The sequence below is a fragment of the Diplotaxodon limnothrissa genome, linkage group LG7 (assembly GCF_057381915.1).
Source record: "Diplotaxodon limnothrissa isolate DT_005_m linkage group LG7, D_limnothrissa_male_GT1.1, whole genome shotgun sequence".
NCBI lineage: Eukaryota > Metazoa > Chordata > Actinopteri > Cichliformes > Cichlidae > Diplotaxodon > Diplotaxodon limnothrissa.
This window is the reverse complement of record NC_140602.1, coordinates 66872995-66892135: the sequence shown is the minus strand read 5'-3', so window position 1 is coordinate 66892135 and position 19141 is coordinate 66872995. Positions and strand designations below refer to the sequence as shown.

At 39.9% G+C, this 19141-nt stretch overlaps 1 protein-coding gene across 1 annotated transcript in view; it reads left to right on the top strand.

Annotated features, from left to right (window-relative positions):
- The first annotated feature begins 4582 nt into the window (after positions 1–4582).
- Positions 4583–19141, top strand: part of ndrg4 (NDRG family member 4) — a 59558-nt gene continuing 44999 nt past the window's right edge. The window contains exon 1 of the mRNA XM_085358764.1: positions 4583–4656. Within this exon, the coding sequence (XP_085214890.1) occupies positions 4583–4656 (74 nt within the window). The remainder of the gene's footprint in view (positions 4657–19141) is intronic.

Sequence of the window (19141 nt, the reverse complement as noted above, 5' to 3'; positions counted from 1 at the left end):
CAGAACGGCACCGGTGCAGAGCCTGGCTGGTTCTATAGGTACAACTTACACGTGTGTCACGTGTAGGCAAACAAAAACGAAACAATTACACATTTACAGACTCTTAGTAGTTCTCTCGAGAACCACTAATCGAAACAACATGAGTGAATTAAATCATTAATCACAGAACATTAAAGCCAGGAAACAGATCGTGCTGAGTAAAGACTTTACAGCTTTATCTTCACGAGGCTGAGATTTACAGTTAGAATAATGTTTGGCACTTATTTAAACTTAATGTCAATGAATGTCATTCAAACACGCTTGTGTTTATATATGCCCCTCCCCCTGCACACAGACACAGTAGAGCAGGCACTATAGTCATCCTTATGACCTCCGACTCTGCAGTGCACCTACTCGTGTGTCCTGCACACCTGGTGAGTTTGAAGCAGATCAGATGACTAGTTGTTGAAACTGGCGAGGAAAAAAAAAGACTTCTGGATTTTTGGTATGATGAACAAGATCGTTCCCACGCTTTCCTTCTAACCAGACTCACTTTGTTATACTTTTACCAGCGTCTTTCTCCTTCATCCTTCACTTCTCTCCTCGCTTCTCGGTGCTGTGATTGTCAGCGTGCTGCATCATTGGTGAAGCCACGTGCTCTGTGTTTATCATCAGGAAGGGGAGGGAGATAGAGGGAGGGAGAGAGAGAGAGCTCTTTCTCTCTCATTTCTAGTGCGACCACAGGAAGACACACACATTCACGCACAAACACTCTGAGACGTACACTCAGCCAGTCTGTAGCAGCCTGAGGGACGGACACAGAAAACACAGCTACACCAGACTTTGCGGCCACAGAAGCTCTGAACAACACCACAGGTACCGTAAAGCTTTGTCTGCCTGGATTGTGATATTGATTCAACAGTTTCTACCTAAGTGGCAAACAGTTATTTGCAGGTGAACTCTTTGAGAAGCTTCGTGTTTTGACTCTACCCTCAGCTTTGAGCTCGGATGCAGTGAGCCTGCTTTGTGTTTGAGGACTAGAGGAGGAGGATGTTAAAATGAGGACAGGAATTTTGGCACGGTGTATGTGAATGCTGCTGCTGGAGCTTTGTGCTTTTTACTTTTCCTCTCTCTCTCTCTCACAGACACACACACACACACACACATATACACACCCCTGTTTCCAGCCTCTGCATTGGTGAGAACAGGATGTCAAGAGGTTGAATTTATTGACCCCACAGGAACAAAAGTGCGACATTTAGAAAACCAGACGGGATTATTATTATGTATTAAACCCAAAGCCTTTGCATTTATATTGTATTTCCCTGGTTTACAGTTGGATTATAAAGTTGTAGTTTAAAAAAGTCTTGATGCTTTTAATAATCGTCTCATTCTGATGTGTCTGACTTTGGCAATGGCAGGGGAGGGAGCGATGCGTGCTAAAGAAAACAATGCTGGATTTGAAGGAGATTGAGTCAGCTGGATGATGAATCGACAGTAGGTGGAAGTCATAAAAGTTGATTGAATCTGGTGCAGGCTTGTGTTAGTGGTGCCCTGAAAGTGCCTGCATTTGTCTCAGTGGTCTTGGCAGGACCAGACAGATTAGAACCATCAAGCATCGGGGCATCGTGGTCAAAATAAAGTGGCTGGGTGATCGCATTTAAAAACTAAGAACCATATAAGACAACATTAATGTATATGCAGATTTTATCAGAACTCGGTGAGGTTTGCAGCGTCACACCAGCAGCAGAATGAACAGATGAACAGATTAAAGAGCATTTTTCATATCCTTGAAAAAGCAACAGTGTTGATGTCTCATTTCAGCAAAATCACTTCCCTTATCATTTTCTTGCAGTGCATCTTTTGCTATGTTCAGATTTCAAGCTACTACAAAACTTATTGACTCGTATTCTTCCTGCTGCTTCTTGAGAACATGAAACAGCCGCTGAAGCCGAGCTGGCCTCCCCTTCGGGAGCGGGTCTGTTTCTCAGCTCGCAGTTTATAAATAGATTTACAAAGAGCAATACGCTCCTGCTCTTGTTCATCACGAGCCACACAGCAATGCTAGCTCACACCTTATCGCCAATCCAGTTAGTCCATATTTGGCCAGAGGGGATTTTTGGGGATATAGATTTATCACATTATTCCAGAATTTTCTACAAGTATGAACAACATGAGTTAAAATCTTGCTTAATTTCCAGTGGAAGAGATGCAGTTTTGGGTTTTTCTTATAAATCATGTCACCTCCTGCTACTATGCGCCGATTAACAGCTCATAATTATCCGCAATTTTACTGCTCCCTACATCCAACTCACTATGTATTGCACTACAACTCAAAGTAAAAAGGTCACTATCCCCTATAAAAAGCACAATAAGGGTTACTACGTGTCCAAAATGGCAATAAGATACGAGCGATCCTGCTTCCATGTTTCACCTGCTGGTTCTAACCACAAGTTCAAGCTCTGACTTTACATCTTGTGGACTTCATGAAAATCAAAGGTATTGGGAAATTTCACAGCCACGCATCTGTGCAGATGAAAAATTTAAGACAACCTGTCAGATCAACAAAGCATATGAAGTAGTAGGAAAGTCCCAATACCAAGCCCCAAGTCAGAGGAGCTTTAAAAGCTAGCAAGCAGCCACTGCTTAGGAAGCTAAATGTAATTAGCACAGTTCTGACAGTTCACGACATCTGCATAGCAAACATACAATTGCACATGCATAAAGCACAGATATGAATCATTAAGGACTTAACACTGACCAGCCCATCCAGGGTTAGACTTAGTGTTGTTGATGTTATTGTTTAATTACATGCTAAATGGGGAAAATCCTTTATAAACTACAAGATGATAAATAGATAGAAGTCAGATAAAAAATGGACATTGCAGTCACATGACTCTTTTAATCTTTTCAATTTGTTCACCTTGAATTCACGATCAAGGTAGGAGGTGAAGTTTTCTAACAATCGTATGAAAACCCTAAATAGGAAAAGATCTCACGTAGAATTTTCCAATTGATTTGAAACGTGCATCTACTGGGAGGCTGATGGATAGCACTGGTGATATTTTTGCTATTGTCAGCATAAACTTCAAGAGTTTTCACACCTTAAAAACCTTTTAGCCACAATTTGATCTTCATAAAGCTCTGACTAGTTCAAATCACTTTACTTTGGTCACAAGTAAATTGCTTGAAACAAAGCAAAGAGAAAAGTTTGACTTTTGGATGGGGATTACTTTATTACTTTGAATTAACAGATAAGAAATAAGATAAGATAAGATAAGATAAGATAAAACTTTAATAATCCCTCGGGTGGGTTCCTCTGGGAAATTCGGTTTCCAAAAGCACAGCACTGACAGAAGTTACAGTTACAGAATATTATATATATATATATATATATATATACACACACACACACATATATAAATACAGAGACATATATAAATAAAATATACGAAGGGGATAAATAGAATAAATAGGAATAAAAATAAAAATACAAGTGAATTGCACATTTCAAGTATGGAGTCTATTGCACCGTTGACTATTAACAAAAGTATTGCACAAAAGGTATTGCACAGTGAGGTGAAGAGGCACTACAGCTTAGAAATAGAGTGCTGAAGTCAGAGGCTACATGTTGTGAGATTTGACAGTGTGGTTACGTGGTGATCTCCTCTCTAAAATACAAGACAAACACATGAAATCACATACTGTACTGTTGAAATTATGCTTCTAGAACATTTAACTATTTAGTAAGGAATGCTAAATGGCTAATTCCCCAACTTTAACCTCTGAGCAGAACTTAAGCTGACTGTGAGGTGCTTAGCAGTCACATCAGCTCTCAAGTTGGCTACACACTTTTATTCTGTTAAGACATTTCCTTGTACAAAACAGCAAGATTAACCTAAATTTCAGATGGGGGTAACAAAACTATGCCTTAGAAGAGATGTCGGGTATGTGAAGCTTTCATTGCTCGCTTTCTTGTTCCTTCTGTTTGAAAACAACTCTTCTTGCTCTTTGGGTTCTTTGCACCACTCCATAGCCCCCATCTCCCTCCCCCCAGTGGCATTTTCAATAGCTAGACAATGAGGCTGGCACTGAGAGCGAGCCACTGCAAAAGCAAAACTGTTATTACCGTGTTTTGCATGCTGATACATTTCCCCTTTGCGTCCCCATTTGTGTTGGATCTTTGCTCTAACCCAGTAGCATCCTTGTGTCTCCTGGAAACTATATCTATATAAATTATAAAGGGTTGTTGCATGTCTTTCTGGCCACTATTAGAGGCCAGTAAAAGTCAGTTGATGTATTATTAGAAACCCCATGGCTTTTTTATTGATTTGAAAATCTGACTAATTAAATATCACTCACCTAGTAACAGAAAAGTCCTTTTCTATCATTTAACCTTTACATTTTTCTCCCTAATTTTTTATGACCATTTTCTTACTGACCTCTGTCGCCTGTCTTATTATTCCTTCTGTCTGTTCTCTGTAGCTTTGCTGCATGACCTTTCCTCTTATAACCTGTGAATTTTATTATTGCCTTTGCACCTGCAATGCACCAACGCTAGTACAGTAGTTCTTGTCTCTTGTATTTTTATACCTGCTGCTAGATGGGGCCTGGATTGTTTTGGAACTTCCCTCCCAAGGCTGGCTGCACGGTTCCACAAAGCCTCCTGCAGACCATGTACGTAGGATCGTAAAGCCACTGTACCTACCTACCTACATAACCTACCATACTGTACCACATAGGTCTCTCCTTTATCCAACCCGAGTGGATATACATCTATGGCATTCTCTGTCCATTCGCCCCATTCTGTCAATCAGTCAGACCAGTGTTTCAAGCATTCATTCTGCAGCAGCCAGCAAATGCCCATAAATCCAATCAAAAATCATAATTCTGTTGTTAAACAAACATGCATTTGACAGGAGCAGTCCATCTGCCATATATATATATATATATATATATATATATATATATATATATATATATATATATATATATATATATATATATATATATATATATATATATTTATTTATTTATTTTTTTTTTTAATTTTATTTTATTTTTTTAAACTTTTTTTTTTTAAGAAGAAAAAAACCACACAACAGATACTGGAACAGATACTAGGAATTAGGCCGGGAATAACGCCAGACTCTTGAATTGAAAATTCTCTCTACAACCGTTGGCAAAAACCTCATCCAGGTGACACACCGCGTGGTATGAGCCTCTTCCAGCGTGTGCAGTTTGCTCATCCTTCAGACTCTTCATCGCTTTAATATGCATATTTTTAAATGCATCACTCTATTTAATTCTGACTGTATAGAAAACACCTGAACAGTTTAAATTCAACCTGTAGCTGGGCTTTTGCTAAGCTCGTGCTTACAGGATGCTAATACTACTGTTTTAAATGACAGTGAATGATTTCCTATATACCATTATTTGTTATCTTACCACTGAATTCCCATACTGTTTTACATCCCATATTATTGTATCCTAGTTCTTATATGTAGGCTTGATATTTGGATTATATCATAAATTCTAAATAAAGAATCATAAATCAGTACAGAGATGTACGCAGGAATGCACTAATAGCTATGAACTTCTTCTTAAAGGATGCTGTTGTTTAAGGATTGTAGTTTAACAGATTAGCAGCTTTTAGAAAACTTGGGTTGTACGTATTAACAGTTATTTATTTTGATGCTTGATAAGGAATCTTGGCTCTAAATAAATACACAATCCCAAAAATGTGGTGAAAAAACAAAAAACAAACACACAAGATGCTGGATTTCACCTTTCATAACATCAGCTGAAATTTGCTTGTACAGCTGATCCTAGCCTGGTCACTTTTGTCTTGTGTTTGGGCCTAACTGATTCAGTTTAATGTGATTAAATACTCCCGTCAGTTTTGTTGGTTCACACAACAATCCTTTGCACATTCATATTTCTGTAAAGTTTCAGTTCCATGTTGGAGTCTATGAGGCCTGACTGGAGATGAATCTTTCTCCAAACTGCTAATGTTACTAAAGCATATCAGCATGCCCCGTCATCGCACACATTGTTTTGTTTTTTCCCCTCGGTGTGTGTGTTATGTTTTGCTGTCACCCATTAATTATGAAATGCCAGCCCTGGTGCTGACTATCCTGTGTGACTGACTCATTGTTGATGGAACTCCATGTTCCACACATCTCTGCATGCATATTAATGCCTCTTTGTTGCAGAGCTTCACCGTGTGCTCAAAATATAGTTTGCAAACAAAACCGAGTATGCTTCTAAGGAATATCCCTTTAATGTCAAATGATTCAAAGCTGTATCACCTCACGGTAACTGCAGGATTAGTTGAGTATTCTGTCTTGTGAACAACTGAAAAACCTTTTATTGAGAATATAGTACAAGGAGAAGCTTCATACAGTGAAAGTAAGTACATCTACATACAGCTAGAAACCTGTGGACTTGAATGAAGTACACTTGTAGGAACAATAATAGCACTTTTTCAACATAACAATCAGAATAAAATGAGTAAATGTTGCGATTTATCTTTTTTTTAATCTATTTTGCTGATATTTTTTATTCAAGAGCTACAATCATTAAATTAGCTAATGTATCTCATCAAACTATACTTCCCATTAATAGATTTTATTAGCTCAAAAATACATACGGATGAACACTGGTGGACTAAAAATGAATGGAAAAACAGCTGATGTATAGAATAAGTTTTCAGCAGCGATCACACCTTTTAAGCCCTGAAAATTTGATGCATGTCCTGTACTTAAGATGTTAAGAGGGCTCAAGCATGTTCGTAAAGTATCTAATTTCCCATGTATTTCTGGAAAATATTGGAAAATATTTATAGAACGGTACAATTTTCAGTTGAATTTATTAAATATGCAAGAAGTATTATACAAAAAAAAAAAAAATCAGCTGATTCCGAGAAGTGCAGGAGGAGGCACTGACGAGTGCCTTTCATGGAGTGTAAGAGCGATAATATGAGGCTGCATTGCTGGAAATGGTGCTAACCATTTATAGACGTATCAAAAGTACCTGTGGCTATATTGAAAAACTGGCTGAGAAGATGAATCCCAGTGTCCAGAAGCTTGGCAGCAGAGGAATATTCCAGCATGAGAGCAAACCCAAGAAAAAAGAGTTTTCTAAAGAAGCAAAAGTGACGACTGTGAGCTGGCTGAGCATGTTTTACCGAAGAAAGGAAGAATTCCTACTGTGTGACCTTTAATGTCACACAAGAACAAACACCAGAGACATTAAATTAGACAGACATGCCTCTCAATGCACCATGAATTAAAATCTATGGCAGAACTCTGTAACAGCAAACATGTTGTTCCAAAGGAAAAATGTGCCTTTTTAATGCCATTTTGAGACAAAGTCAGCAAACAGATTTGTCTGGTGATTCTATGCATGTAGTCTTTATGTTCCTTTGAAATGAATTAAAATAATTGTCATTTATTTTATTTGTAATCACTGCCCAAATACTCAAAGAGATCCTTCAAAATAGAGCCTAGGAGCTGAGATTTGCTTCTAGAAGGATTTCTTCTTGGAGGCAAGCAGTTACTGTGACAAGTTTGAAACATTTGATACCAAAGCAACATCACTCTGGGGTTTACTCACTTTTCCTCCTGACTGTAAGTCATCTTTTGTAAAGAGCAAAATTTGTGGGTTTTACGCTGCAGTATAAAACACAGAATGTTCATGGTGTATTAGAGTAAAAATGATCCGATCGATAAGAGAATGCTGCTGCTTACATACTGGCTATTGAATGCCAGCTCTGTGCTACTCTGTGGTCACTAATGGAGGGCATATATTAAAAATGGAGGCTGGCACAGCACAAGCAACAGCTTCATATAATATGCAGAAACATGACTTTGCCCTCAGGTTCAGATGTAAATCAGTAGAAAACTGGACACACCTCTCATCAGAAAAGCAGCAGGAGAAGTACGGAAATAGCGATGTGATCATTTCTTGATTACTGATTAAGCGTTAAGTGTTGGGTTATTTGTCTAGAATGAAAATAGTATCCTGACATATCAGGAAAATAATCCATCAAGCTAAAAATAAAACATGTGGCGTGTTTCTCTTGCACCTCCTCATATTTCCCTCAAATGGCTGTCAAGCAGCAACAAGAGGACAATTCAGTCTTCAGTTATTAACGCTACAATGTTACAGAACGAAAATGTGAATGTAGAAATATATTATTGAATATGCAACCTTTTTGTCATTAAAAATATGAGAAATGCATTGTTTAAATATATTTCTACATTTCTGTGCATTCTTTTTTATTTGGACGGTCTCTATCTCTCTACATATCTCCATGCACACTGCTCAAAAAAGTGAATCTGGACCAGAGCATCACTGAGCTCCTGAACACCTTCAGGTGCAACCTGGAATGATTGGATCAAAAGATGGATTGAACAATAATGTCCCACTGGTGTTCGATTGGCTTTGGGTCAGGCGAGCGTGGGGGGAGGTCAGAGGTATCAATTCCTTCATCCTCCAGGAGCTGCCTCATACTCTGGCAACATGAGGCTGGGATTGTCATGCACCCAGAGTAACTCAGCACCCTCTGTGCCAGCGTAGGGTCTGACACTGGGTCCAGTGATTTCATCTTGATATCTACCTGGCCTCTAGGGGCCTGTGAGTCCCTCTGTGGACTGTCTACAGGAATCTCCTCTGTGCTCTCGAAACTCTGCTGGGTGACAGAGCAAACCTTCTGGCAGTGGAAAGTTTTGATGTGGCATCCTGGAAGAGTGGACTACCTGTTGCACAGGTAGTTTGTATACCCTAACCCAGAGGTGTCCAAGTCCAGGCCTAAAGGGCTGGTATCCTGCAGGTTTTAGATCTCACCCTGGGTCAACAGACCTGAATCAAATGATTAGTTCATTACCAGGCCTCGAGGGCCGGTGTTCTGCAAGTTTTAGATGTGTCCTTGATCCAACACAGCTGATTTAAATGGCTCAACATGTCTTGAAGTTCTCCAGAGGCCTGGTAATGAACTAATTGGACACCCCTGCCCTAACTAAATACAAGACCAGTGAAACAACAGTCAGACAAGATGAGGAGGTAAACATGTTAGTGGCCTCCACCTGTAAATTTCATGTTTTTGCTGGTTGTCTCATTGCTGCCCCTCTAGTTCACCTGTTTTTATTTAATTTAAGATCAAAACAGCTGAACATGATTAACAACCCTCTCTGTTATGTAACTGATAGGATCAATACCTCAGAGGCTTCACTGACTTGATGCTATAGCCTGACTAAAAGATATTCCTTTAATTTTTTTGAGCAGTGTATTTATTCCAGTATCAGTGGGCGTATGGTTCTACACTCAGTCTAAAGCAGGACCGGTCAGCTTAATGAGCAACAAATCGACACAACACAGACAAATGACGACACATCAGAGCACATTAAGTCCACACAACAACACGTGTATTAGGGCGATTGTGGCTTAAAGAGTTGGCAGTTTGTCTTGTAACCGGAAGGTTGTTGGTTCGAGCCCTGGCTCGGACAGTCTCGGTCATTGCGTTCTTGGGCAAGGCACTTCGCCTACTGGTGATGGCCAGAGGGGCTGATGGCGCAATATGGCAGCCTGCCATGTCAGTCTGCCCCAGGGCAGCTGTAGCTCACCTCCACCAGTATGCGAGAGTGAATAGTGGAATTGTAAAGCACTTTGAGGGTCTCGAAAAGCGCTATATAAATGCAGCCCATTAAATTGTTAGTGTTACCCAAGTCTTTAAATAATAGGCATGTACAACACTTCTAAGACTTTTATGTTTATGTAACTCTAAAATGATCTAAACATCTGAACATTAAATAGATTTAAATGTGACAAATATTGACAATTTAGCTCAAAATTTCCATCTCAACGCCTGTTTGGTGTAACACCTCCAGTCTCAGTGAGGTATAAAATGCAGGGCCAATCACTGCTGTTGGGGTTGTGGGTTATGGCCTGTCTTGCAGTGGTAGTGGCATTAAACCCATGCGTCTGTGGAGGAAGTGACTGCGGCTTGCTCAGGAAACCATTCATCCCTTCACCGTGGGTCATTGGGCTTCGCTTCTTGACATCGGGTTCTCCGTTCGGTTCAGGAAAGAATCCACCGACCGCTCCCCTCCCCCATCAGTGTACTGCTGGTGACCACACGCTGTCTGCCCGCCTGTCCTGCTGGCGCTCGTCCTACAGCGCCGTGGGCGGACCATAGAAACACAATCACTAGAAGGGACATTTGGTTGCATTTTTCAGCGCCGCTGCCGGACGATCCAACTGTGCCATTCAGCATGAGCCAAATAAATTCAAGTCATGACGTGTGAATGTCGGTGACTAAAATACAGTGGATGATGATAGTGCTGGGCTGTTAGCAGGTTCTAAAAGTTCAGTTCTGCAGCATCATGACATAACTGCGAGGAGGATGAGACGCTTGCAATGTGAAGGAAATATTTTTTAGAAGAAGCCCCAGAAGAGCAAACGATGCAGAGCCACACTCAGTGAAAACCTTGAATCACGTCAGTCTCTTCATATAAGTTACACAAACAACTCTGGCAGCATTTTACAAGTCCTAGAACCTTTCTGTTTGGGGGAATTGTCACGCTGGAAAAGGAGAGGATTTTTTTTATCCAACACCAAAAGAACACAATGAAAAACAGCCCGGGGCCTTTATTCCTCATTCACCGTGAACACCTGCCGCTGTGCATTCACGTAAAACTCCTGAGGCAGTGTCCCATCATCAGTGTCCATCAAAGTTTGCAGGTAAAGAAAGCAACGCATCACTGTCTGGGGAAATGTTTCCATAGCCTGCAGCGGGTCTCGCGCTGCAATGTGGCTCAGCAGTTACACAGAAAACTCTTGTCTCGATGCATGCTGAGTCATCCCGGTATGAAAATCCCAGAAAGCTTCCTTCATCACACTGTAGCATTTTTATTGGGAGAAATACAAAGTGACTTCTTCAGTCTCAGACCAAATGTTCCTCCCACTGAAAATGCCACATCCAGGTGAACAGAGAAGGAAATTATAAACCACAGGACAAATCATTAAAACTAGGAAGTTCACAGATGTTCTACTGATGTTTTATGTTTTTCCTTTTCAATTCACTTCAATTCAATTTTATTTATATAAAAAAAACAGTCCTTCATGCATGTTCTCCTCAGCCTCTGACTTTGCAAAGACATGAAAACAGCAAAATCAGCAAACACTGAGAAGCGAGCTGTAAGACTTTAGTATTCAACACCTACGAGCTTTGGTTCAGTGTGAAGAGCTGCTCGCCCTTGGGCTGTTGTCCCTTTGGGAGTCTTTGTTTAAAACTTGTAGCAGTATAATGTTATTATTTAGGTCATGATTTTACACAGTGGTGGAGAATAACAGCTACAGGCAGCCGTATGTGTTGCCTCAGCTTTTTTTTTTATTGCAGCTGTTCGACATCAGTTCAAGTTATCTTATTCAACTTTCTGCAAACTTGCTGAGTAAAGTTGCAGCTGTGAACACACCCCTGTGTGTGTGAAACAAGGTGATGATCAAAAACAAAATGTTTACTCAGCCAAAACTGCTGGAAGGAAAAGCTAAGGAGGACCCGGTACAGTGCCTCTGAACATGTCGTCGGTTCCATTACGGGGGAATTAATGAGGTGAATAACTGTATGTGCTGTGGGACTCAAGTGGGTTTCACTTTAATCACTGATCACACTTCAGGCAGTGCCAGCTCCTCATCCACCCAAGAAACTCCTTCAAAGCTGGGATCACATATCAGAATGTACATCAGTGTGGCATTTACTTAAGTTATGCGTAAAAATGATGGCATGCAGACAAAGTCAAAGTCTTGCATCCCTCAACTGATGAATAATAATGTCAGCTCTTAGATTGAGATGAATCAGAGATAAAGCTCATTCTCCTTCCCAGGCTGTGAATCTCATCACTTCCTGCAAATAGAAACTGAGAATTAATGGGTAAACATCCTGAATGGTGATTGCTGGAGGAGTTGAAACAGCAGGGCAGCAACAGTGCAGACATGTCACAGGGACGTGGTCACCAAAGTAGGAGGCTGAGTTCAGTGCATGACCTGAAAAGAGTGAAGCATGACACAGTGCAGCTCGAGTTGCCCATGCAAATGTACTGAGACATTCACCAGGGGGAAAAATACAACACGAAGTTAAATTGGTCTCGAACTGAATTCTGGTGCGAGCTGAAGATACTTTAAAGATGCTTAAATTTGTCTTCTGAAAGCTGCCAATAACCGGAGTGTTTCGTCCTCTTTGCAAATCTAAACTAATGTAAGCATTATCATTTCACTGCTGCGGTAAGTCCAGCTCTCGGGAGCATGACCCTGTCACACCCTGACTCTGACGTTCCCGCTGAGAGATGAGGTGAAAATAGAGCTCTGAGCGAATGTGCTGTCAAACGTGTGAGCTCACCACTGTGCGGCCGGACCCTCCTTTACATCCTCTATGCTGGTTTTCCATTTTAAACTCACCCTGTCTGATTCAGGTCACATTACGTTCTGAATATCCTGAGTATGAATGCACTTTACTTATTGTCTCTAAGCTGCTTTTCTGACTCCAGAGTGAAGCATTTTTTGCAGACGCAAAGCTTTCATCTGATTTCTCTGACGAGGAAACTTTTTCTGCCAGAACAGAAAGTGCCGCTGTGTGTTTGTCTGGAGCCGATAGCTGATATTTAATATTTAATCTTCCACTCCTACATTGATAGCTTGGCTCTGAGGTAGCTTCTCAGCCATCTCCAGACATTCAGCAGCTATAAATATTTAAAAGTCTCATTTCAAATAGTGGAAATAGCTCTGTTACTAATTGTGAGTTAAAAACTGTTTTAAGAAATGTTGAGATTTTTTTTTCTTTGCATTAAAAAGGAAGAAGATGCATGTGAAGGTGTGTTTCTCCACCCACAAGCCAACAGCATAGGTAATGGAGATGAAAGAGATGTTGTGAGTTGTAGGAGTGAATGCTGGGTTGTGTCAGCAAGGATTAACATCTGCTGGAAGCTCCTTTAGGAATTGCATCTACTTAGCTCAATATCATAAAAAAGACAAGATCAAGTGAACAAGGGATGAAACAAGGCAGCAGATACAGGACGAGATAGATGGCTGTTCGGGGACTGGGCTGTGCTGCTGTTTAACATTTTAAGTGGCTTCATTTCAAAATCTGAGACATGTTTAAGCATTTTGATAAACGACATACCAGTTAATCTGCCCCAGAGAGGTTTTTGGAATCAGGTAGTGAAGCAGTCGACAGTGTACTAATGCTCACATTCACTGAAGAACAAGGGATGCAAGATCCGGTGGAGCAAAGCTCAGTGAAGGTGACTTAAAGCAGAACACCAGGAACGAGACTTTTATTGATTCTAAGCTTAAAACAACTTGTTTTGTATCAGGACTGAAACACAGCTATACCATCTTTTTCTTCTTAAGCAGGCTGCCATTAGCGATGCTCCCACAGGCTCCTGATAGCTAGTTCTGGTACAGTGCCATGCAAAAGTGTACACAAGCCTGTTTTATATCAGGCTTTAAAAATGCTTTTTAATGTTTTAATTTTAACATTTTAACAAACTGAACTGCAAATTAATCTACTGACATATAAAAAATTATTTTCTCCTAACCTTTTTCTGCAAAAATCGACCACAAAGCCTCGTTTTTAGCACTGCTAGCAAAATCTCCTGTGCTTTTCAGTCCTCATTGCTTTTAAAATGTTCAGTATAGAATATAAAACAGATGAAAATCCAGAGAATTTCATTAAATTCAAGCATAAATGGCTAACCAGCAATGTTCAGTAACACCCTGTGACTTATATCCTCAAAAAGTCTAAATATGCCACAAAACCCTAATTTAAACCTTGGCTGACATGGTTTAAATTTAAGGCAGTCAAAGTTAAACTGAAGCTTAGTGTTTGAGAGCAAGGAAGCTTAAGTCTATTCAGTTCATCATTAATTCCAGAGATACTTGTCAAATGTAAATAAATTCATAAATATTGGACAGATTTGAAGTTTTACAGATCTAAAAGTGAATAAATTCATCCTTGAGTCTAAGTGAAACTTTGTGCCAATTGAAGTCCTTCGGAAGTCCTAGAGATATTTCTTTCGCAAGAATGGGATATTTGGCAGAGTCAAAATGCAGCAGCTAGTTATGTGAAGCTCAGTGTGCTCATATTGAGGCTAGACAGGAAGCGGAACATCAGTTCTGTGAGGATTCTTGTTGGCAGTTACAGAATCACAGCAGAGCTCCTTTTGGACATATTTCATCCCTGACTTCCACCTTTGTGACTGAGCGTCCTCATTTATTAGCAAACATTTTTTCTTCAAACTATTTACATTTTTTCCTCCTATATCTATCTGTCTATCTATAGATAGATGTGTGTGATCACAGTGAAAAAGGAGAAGGGTTAGAGACCCACATCCATATCCTTTGGTGGGCAGTGTGGCAGCCATATGTCTAATTAATACACTCGAGCAGAGTCGGTAACCTTGTATCCTCCGTGCAGGAGAGGAAGCTGAGCCTCAGCACTTTTGCTCAAAGTGTTGGAATCAGTGACCGAAAAGCCTTTAGGGCACGTTGAGCAAACTATAGCACTACAAGGCGGGGAGTACATATAATGTGACACTTGCACATCACACCAGTGTTTCTGCCTCACTGCTTTTTATTAAAGGGGCTTCTGCTGGTTTATGTTGGCCTTGTAAACATTTAAACATGGTTTTTGTGACACTATGTCGTCATATTTGTCCCTCTGCTGTCCTGTGCTGTCCCACTTTCCAAGCATCGATTGAGCGAGTGTCCGTCAGATCAGATGGTTCCCCTCCACATGGCAGTGCAATTGATTTCCTGACAGGAAGCGTCACTCTTAGCCTCTATACTGTAACTGCATCCACTTAACCCTCACGTCATACTGGGCTCTTTTTGTGCCACTTTTTTCATTCGTATGAACGCCATTTCCGCTGTGTTGGGTATAGCATAGCCAAACTTGCCAGCCGGTTTCGTTTTTGTAAAATCTTCAAATTTTCAGTCTGATTTTCTTACAACAGCCTAACACGGCTTAGCAGCAAAAATACTCACACTCAACACCCTAGGGACCGTTTTGTGCCCCATTGAAACCCATTATAAACGCTATTTTTCACGGCAAAAAAATTACGGTCAAATCGATCGTGATCGGTTATGTTTCCGCTTCCGCTTGCAGTACTGGCCTTAGAGTTGTAATTTTTTTATTTGTCCACCGGGTGGCGCCCTTGCTCCACATGTGACGCCTGCTGGAACATACACATGTTCTCCAGCGGCCTGCTCGAGACAGATACCCGGAAAAGGCAGACTAATTTCCCGCGTACAGCAGCAGCTTGGCCCGCTGCTCGTTCCGGACCATTTTCTGCCCTTAGGTTCGTTTGATTTTTTTTTTTTTTTTTTAATCAACAGGAAATGACGTATTTGTTTTCACGTGGTAGCGGAAGTGTGTGCCGCAGACACGGGAACCGAACCATATGCTCCGGCGCTGCGCGAAACACACCCGCGGCAGAGGCACTCCTCCCCGGGGGAGCAGGAGCAGCAGCGCCGCCTGGGGACATTTTTGGCTTCTGGAAAAAAAATTAAAACCGGATCGAAATTAATGTTCGTGCCAATCTTTTGTCCATCTAAAGGCCTAATTATAATAACAATAAAATATTACTTCAAATGTTTTTTTTGGAAAATATTTTATGTTTTATGTTTTATGTTTTTGGGGCAAAAAAAGCAGTGCGCTCATGTGACGAAACCGGGATATAAAGGGTTAAAATCCGCGAAATGTAATTAAAACTTGACATGAATATTTCAAGGAGAAGTAGGTCTAAAAGATTGGCTAATTTAAAGTGGAATAAAATATTAATATATAAATTTTTTATAGCACTTTTTGGGCGTGGTCGATAGTGTGCATTTTATGAAATGCGCTCCTGGAAAAAAAATAAAAGGCGATCGAAATGACTCTTGGTGCCAATCTTTAGTCCATCTAAAGGCCTAATTATAATAACAATTGAATATTACCTCAAATGTTTTTTTTGGAAAATATTCAAGTTTTTTGTTTTTTGGGGCAAAAAAAGCAGTGCGCTCATGTGACGAAACCGGGATATAAAGGGTTAAAATCCGCGAAATGTAATTAAAACTTGACATGAATATTTCAAGGAGAAGTAGGTCTAAAAGATTGGCTAATTTAAAGTGGAAAAAAATATTAATATATAAATTTTTTATAGCACTTTTTCGGGCGTGGCAGAAAACGGTCCCTAGGGTGATAAGTGTGAGTATTTTAAAGGATGACGTGAGTTATTAAAGTGCTTCACTGTCACTGAATGACTAGACCTGCGACACAGTTTCCAACCTTCCCCTCAGAGTTGCATAACTAACACAGATACAGGAAATCCGTGTGTAGCTTTACTCTCATGACGGTTTGTTCCAACTGTAGCAGCAAAATGTCCAGTACCTGACAAACTTGAACTAACTGAGTTTTTAGCTGCCTCAGGCCTCATTCAGATGAGATTCACAAGGGTTTTATTGTTATGTTCTCTGATCACTTTCTATAAATATCAACAGCCAAGATTGACTCCTGGTTTTCTGTTCATGTAGTTTTTATCGCACCTATTTTCTGTCTTTTACCTACATTATATTAGTGTATCAATGCAGACAGTTTTCTCCAAGTTGAAAAACCACTATTACCACTGACGTCTAACCCAGACTTAGGAAATGATATGACAGGCAAAAGAAATAAAAGTTATCAAGAGAGCAAAAATAATTCAGAATCTTTGAAAATTAACAAAGTTAATTCATATACAATATATCAGGGAAATGCTGTACTTTGTGTAATACAAATTTGTACCAAAAGGTGTTGCAATAAATCATTGTAGCCTGTATTTGGATTATGGATTAACAACACATTTTAATTACAACGGAGGCCTTCGCCTCGAGGAAATGGGGTAGAGGTAAAAAGAAGCAAAAAACCCCCATCAGAGCATAAAGGTTCAGCAGCACACAGCATTGCATGTGTACTGTGTGCTTACTTCTGATGTGCACCAATATTTCCTATAATTCATAGAACATCTTTTTTTATAAAGACTTATTAAAATCCCTCCACTAGTTCTCTAACCTGCCCTGAGTTCACCTGAACAGATACACAGTAACAATCCAAAGTGATACAAATGGTTTCATAACCCTACACAAATGAGCAGGGACAAGGAAGCAGTGTGAGAAAGGGTTACCATGGTGCGACACTGAGATGTGTAATTTGGCAAGAGGTCCTCGTGAATGAAGAACAAAAGAGGGCATTATGTGTAATTTTAAAGCAGGGCTAGGAGTGAGAGTGATAATAGAGTTAATACAATAATGGAATTCGTGCCACTATGTGCCTTCCTGGGAATCGTTCTGTCAGTAATGTTTAATTCAAGTCAGTTTTATTTATATCATACCAAATCACAACAACAGTGCTTTTGATTATAAGGTGAAACCCTGAAATAATAGAGACAAATATGTGTAACTTTACTCGTGAAGTCATGTGCAGATTGCAAGGAAAGTGACAGTTTCCTGTCACACCTGTATAATGTAAAATGATACCAGTTTTTAACTGAAGTCTTCCAGCTTTTCACTCACTGTTTCGTGTTGTTTTGTGGGTCACATGTATTATCATCATGTAAAGCAGGTTTTCCCTTCCAGCACATATTTTCTATAGAAAACACCCGACCATAATCCCACCGAATATTTTTGCACAGACCAGATTTTGTACAAAAAAAGTTTCACTTTCACCTTTGAACTTTAGTATATTTTGTTCCTGTTTCCTCTTTCTAGATTGATGACTACACTACTTCAAATTCGAGTTCTAATTCAGCTCTGCGATTGATTAATAAAGCAGTGAGGTGAAGTAAACAAACAAATATAAAGAAAAAAAAAAGAGAAGTCAAAAGAACAAAGACGAAGCTTTCATCAAAGCAGTAAACATTTAAAACGTAGAAAATGTGCAAATTTGCTAGTTTAGATTCATTAAAATAAGAAAATAAATGTTTAAAAGCGAAAAAGGTGAGCCATGCCTGGTGGGACTGAGCTTGGTTGTCATGGCAACCATTCCTAGGCAGAGCTAAAGAGAGAAACAGAAGCATCAGAGGCAGAGAAAAGAAAAGAGGACAGGTCCATTTTGTTCTCAAGAAACTGCTGTAGAGACTGACTGTTTCTCCCCAAACTCGAAAAGCTCACTGAAGGAAAAAAAGCTCTTTTTTTGTTGCTGTTTTCTGGGCAGCATTCCTCAGTGAAAGGGACACTGAAAACAGGTCTGTAAATAACTTCTCACCCACTGACACTTTGGCTGCCTGACCACAGTTAGTTAAGTGGATGAAGAGAGGCTTTGAAGTTAGGCCCTCCTCTGTGGCAAGTTGACTGTGATATCCACATGCCTCACTGGTCATCTCAGTAGCTTTGCCGACAGTGCTGTTTACCAGATCCTTCACACTGCTGAAGGAGAACTCAGCAGATACACGAGGGGTGGGGAAACAGGAATTTATTGCGTAGTAGAAAACCTGTACCAACTACAGTGATAATTATTAATCGGGTAGAGGTTCTCTGTGAAGACACAAAACAGCAGCAATAAGAAATAATACAAAAGACAAAAGAGGCGCAACTACAACACCAAGACACAAAAACACAAAGAGACTCGAACTTACAAGAACAGAGATTAAAACAAGAACAGACTCTGATCAACGCCAAAACAACCGCAAAGAGATGCACGACATTCACAAAGAGGGCCAAAGCAACGACACATACACAAAATATCTACGGAGACGCAAAGCAAGCAAAAAAAAAAAGAAGAAAGATATACTAAAGTAGCACAAAGACATTCAACCACAAAATGAGCTCAAAGAATATATGATGAGAAAGATTAATAACCCTGGCTCTTTCGCATGACATTTGAGAAATTGTTGTTAATATAAGGACCTAACAGTGTTTTACAAAAGCTCAGGTACATTTTTAATAACCTAATAATTCATTCTAGAAGATCCTAAAGCTTCCACGTTGCAGAGGAAATATGCTGACCTAATAACTTGCTTATGGGTTACGTCCAACTGTGTCCTAAACTATCTTAGAAAACATTTCTTGGGGCAATGTCGACACCAAATCCTACACACATCTAATGGAAAACACCTTCTCAATAGAAATTTAAAAATCATCTACAGATGAT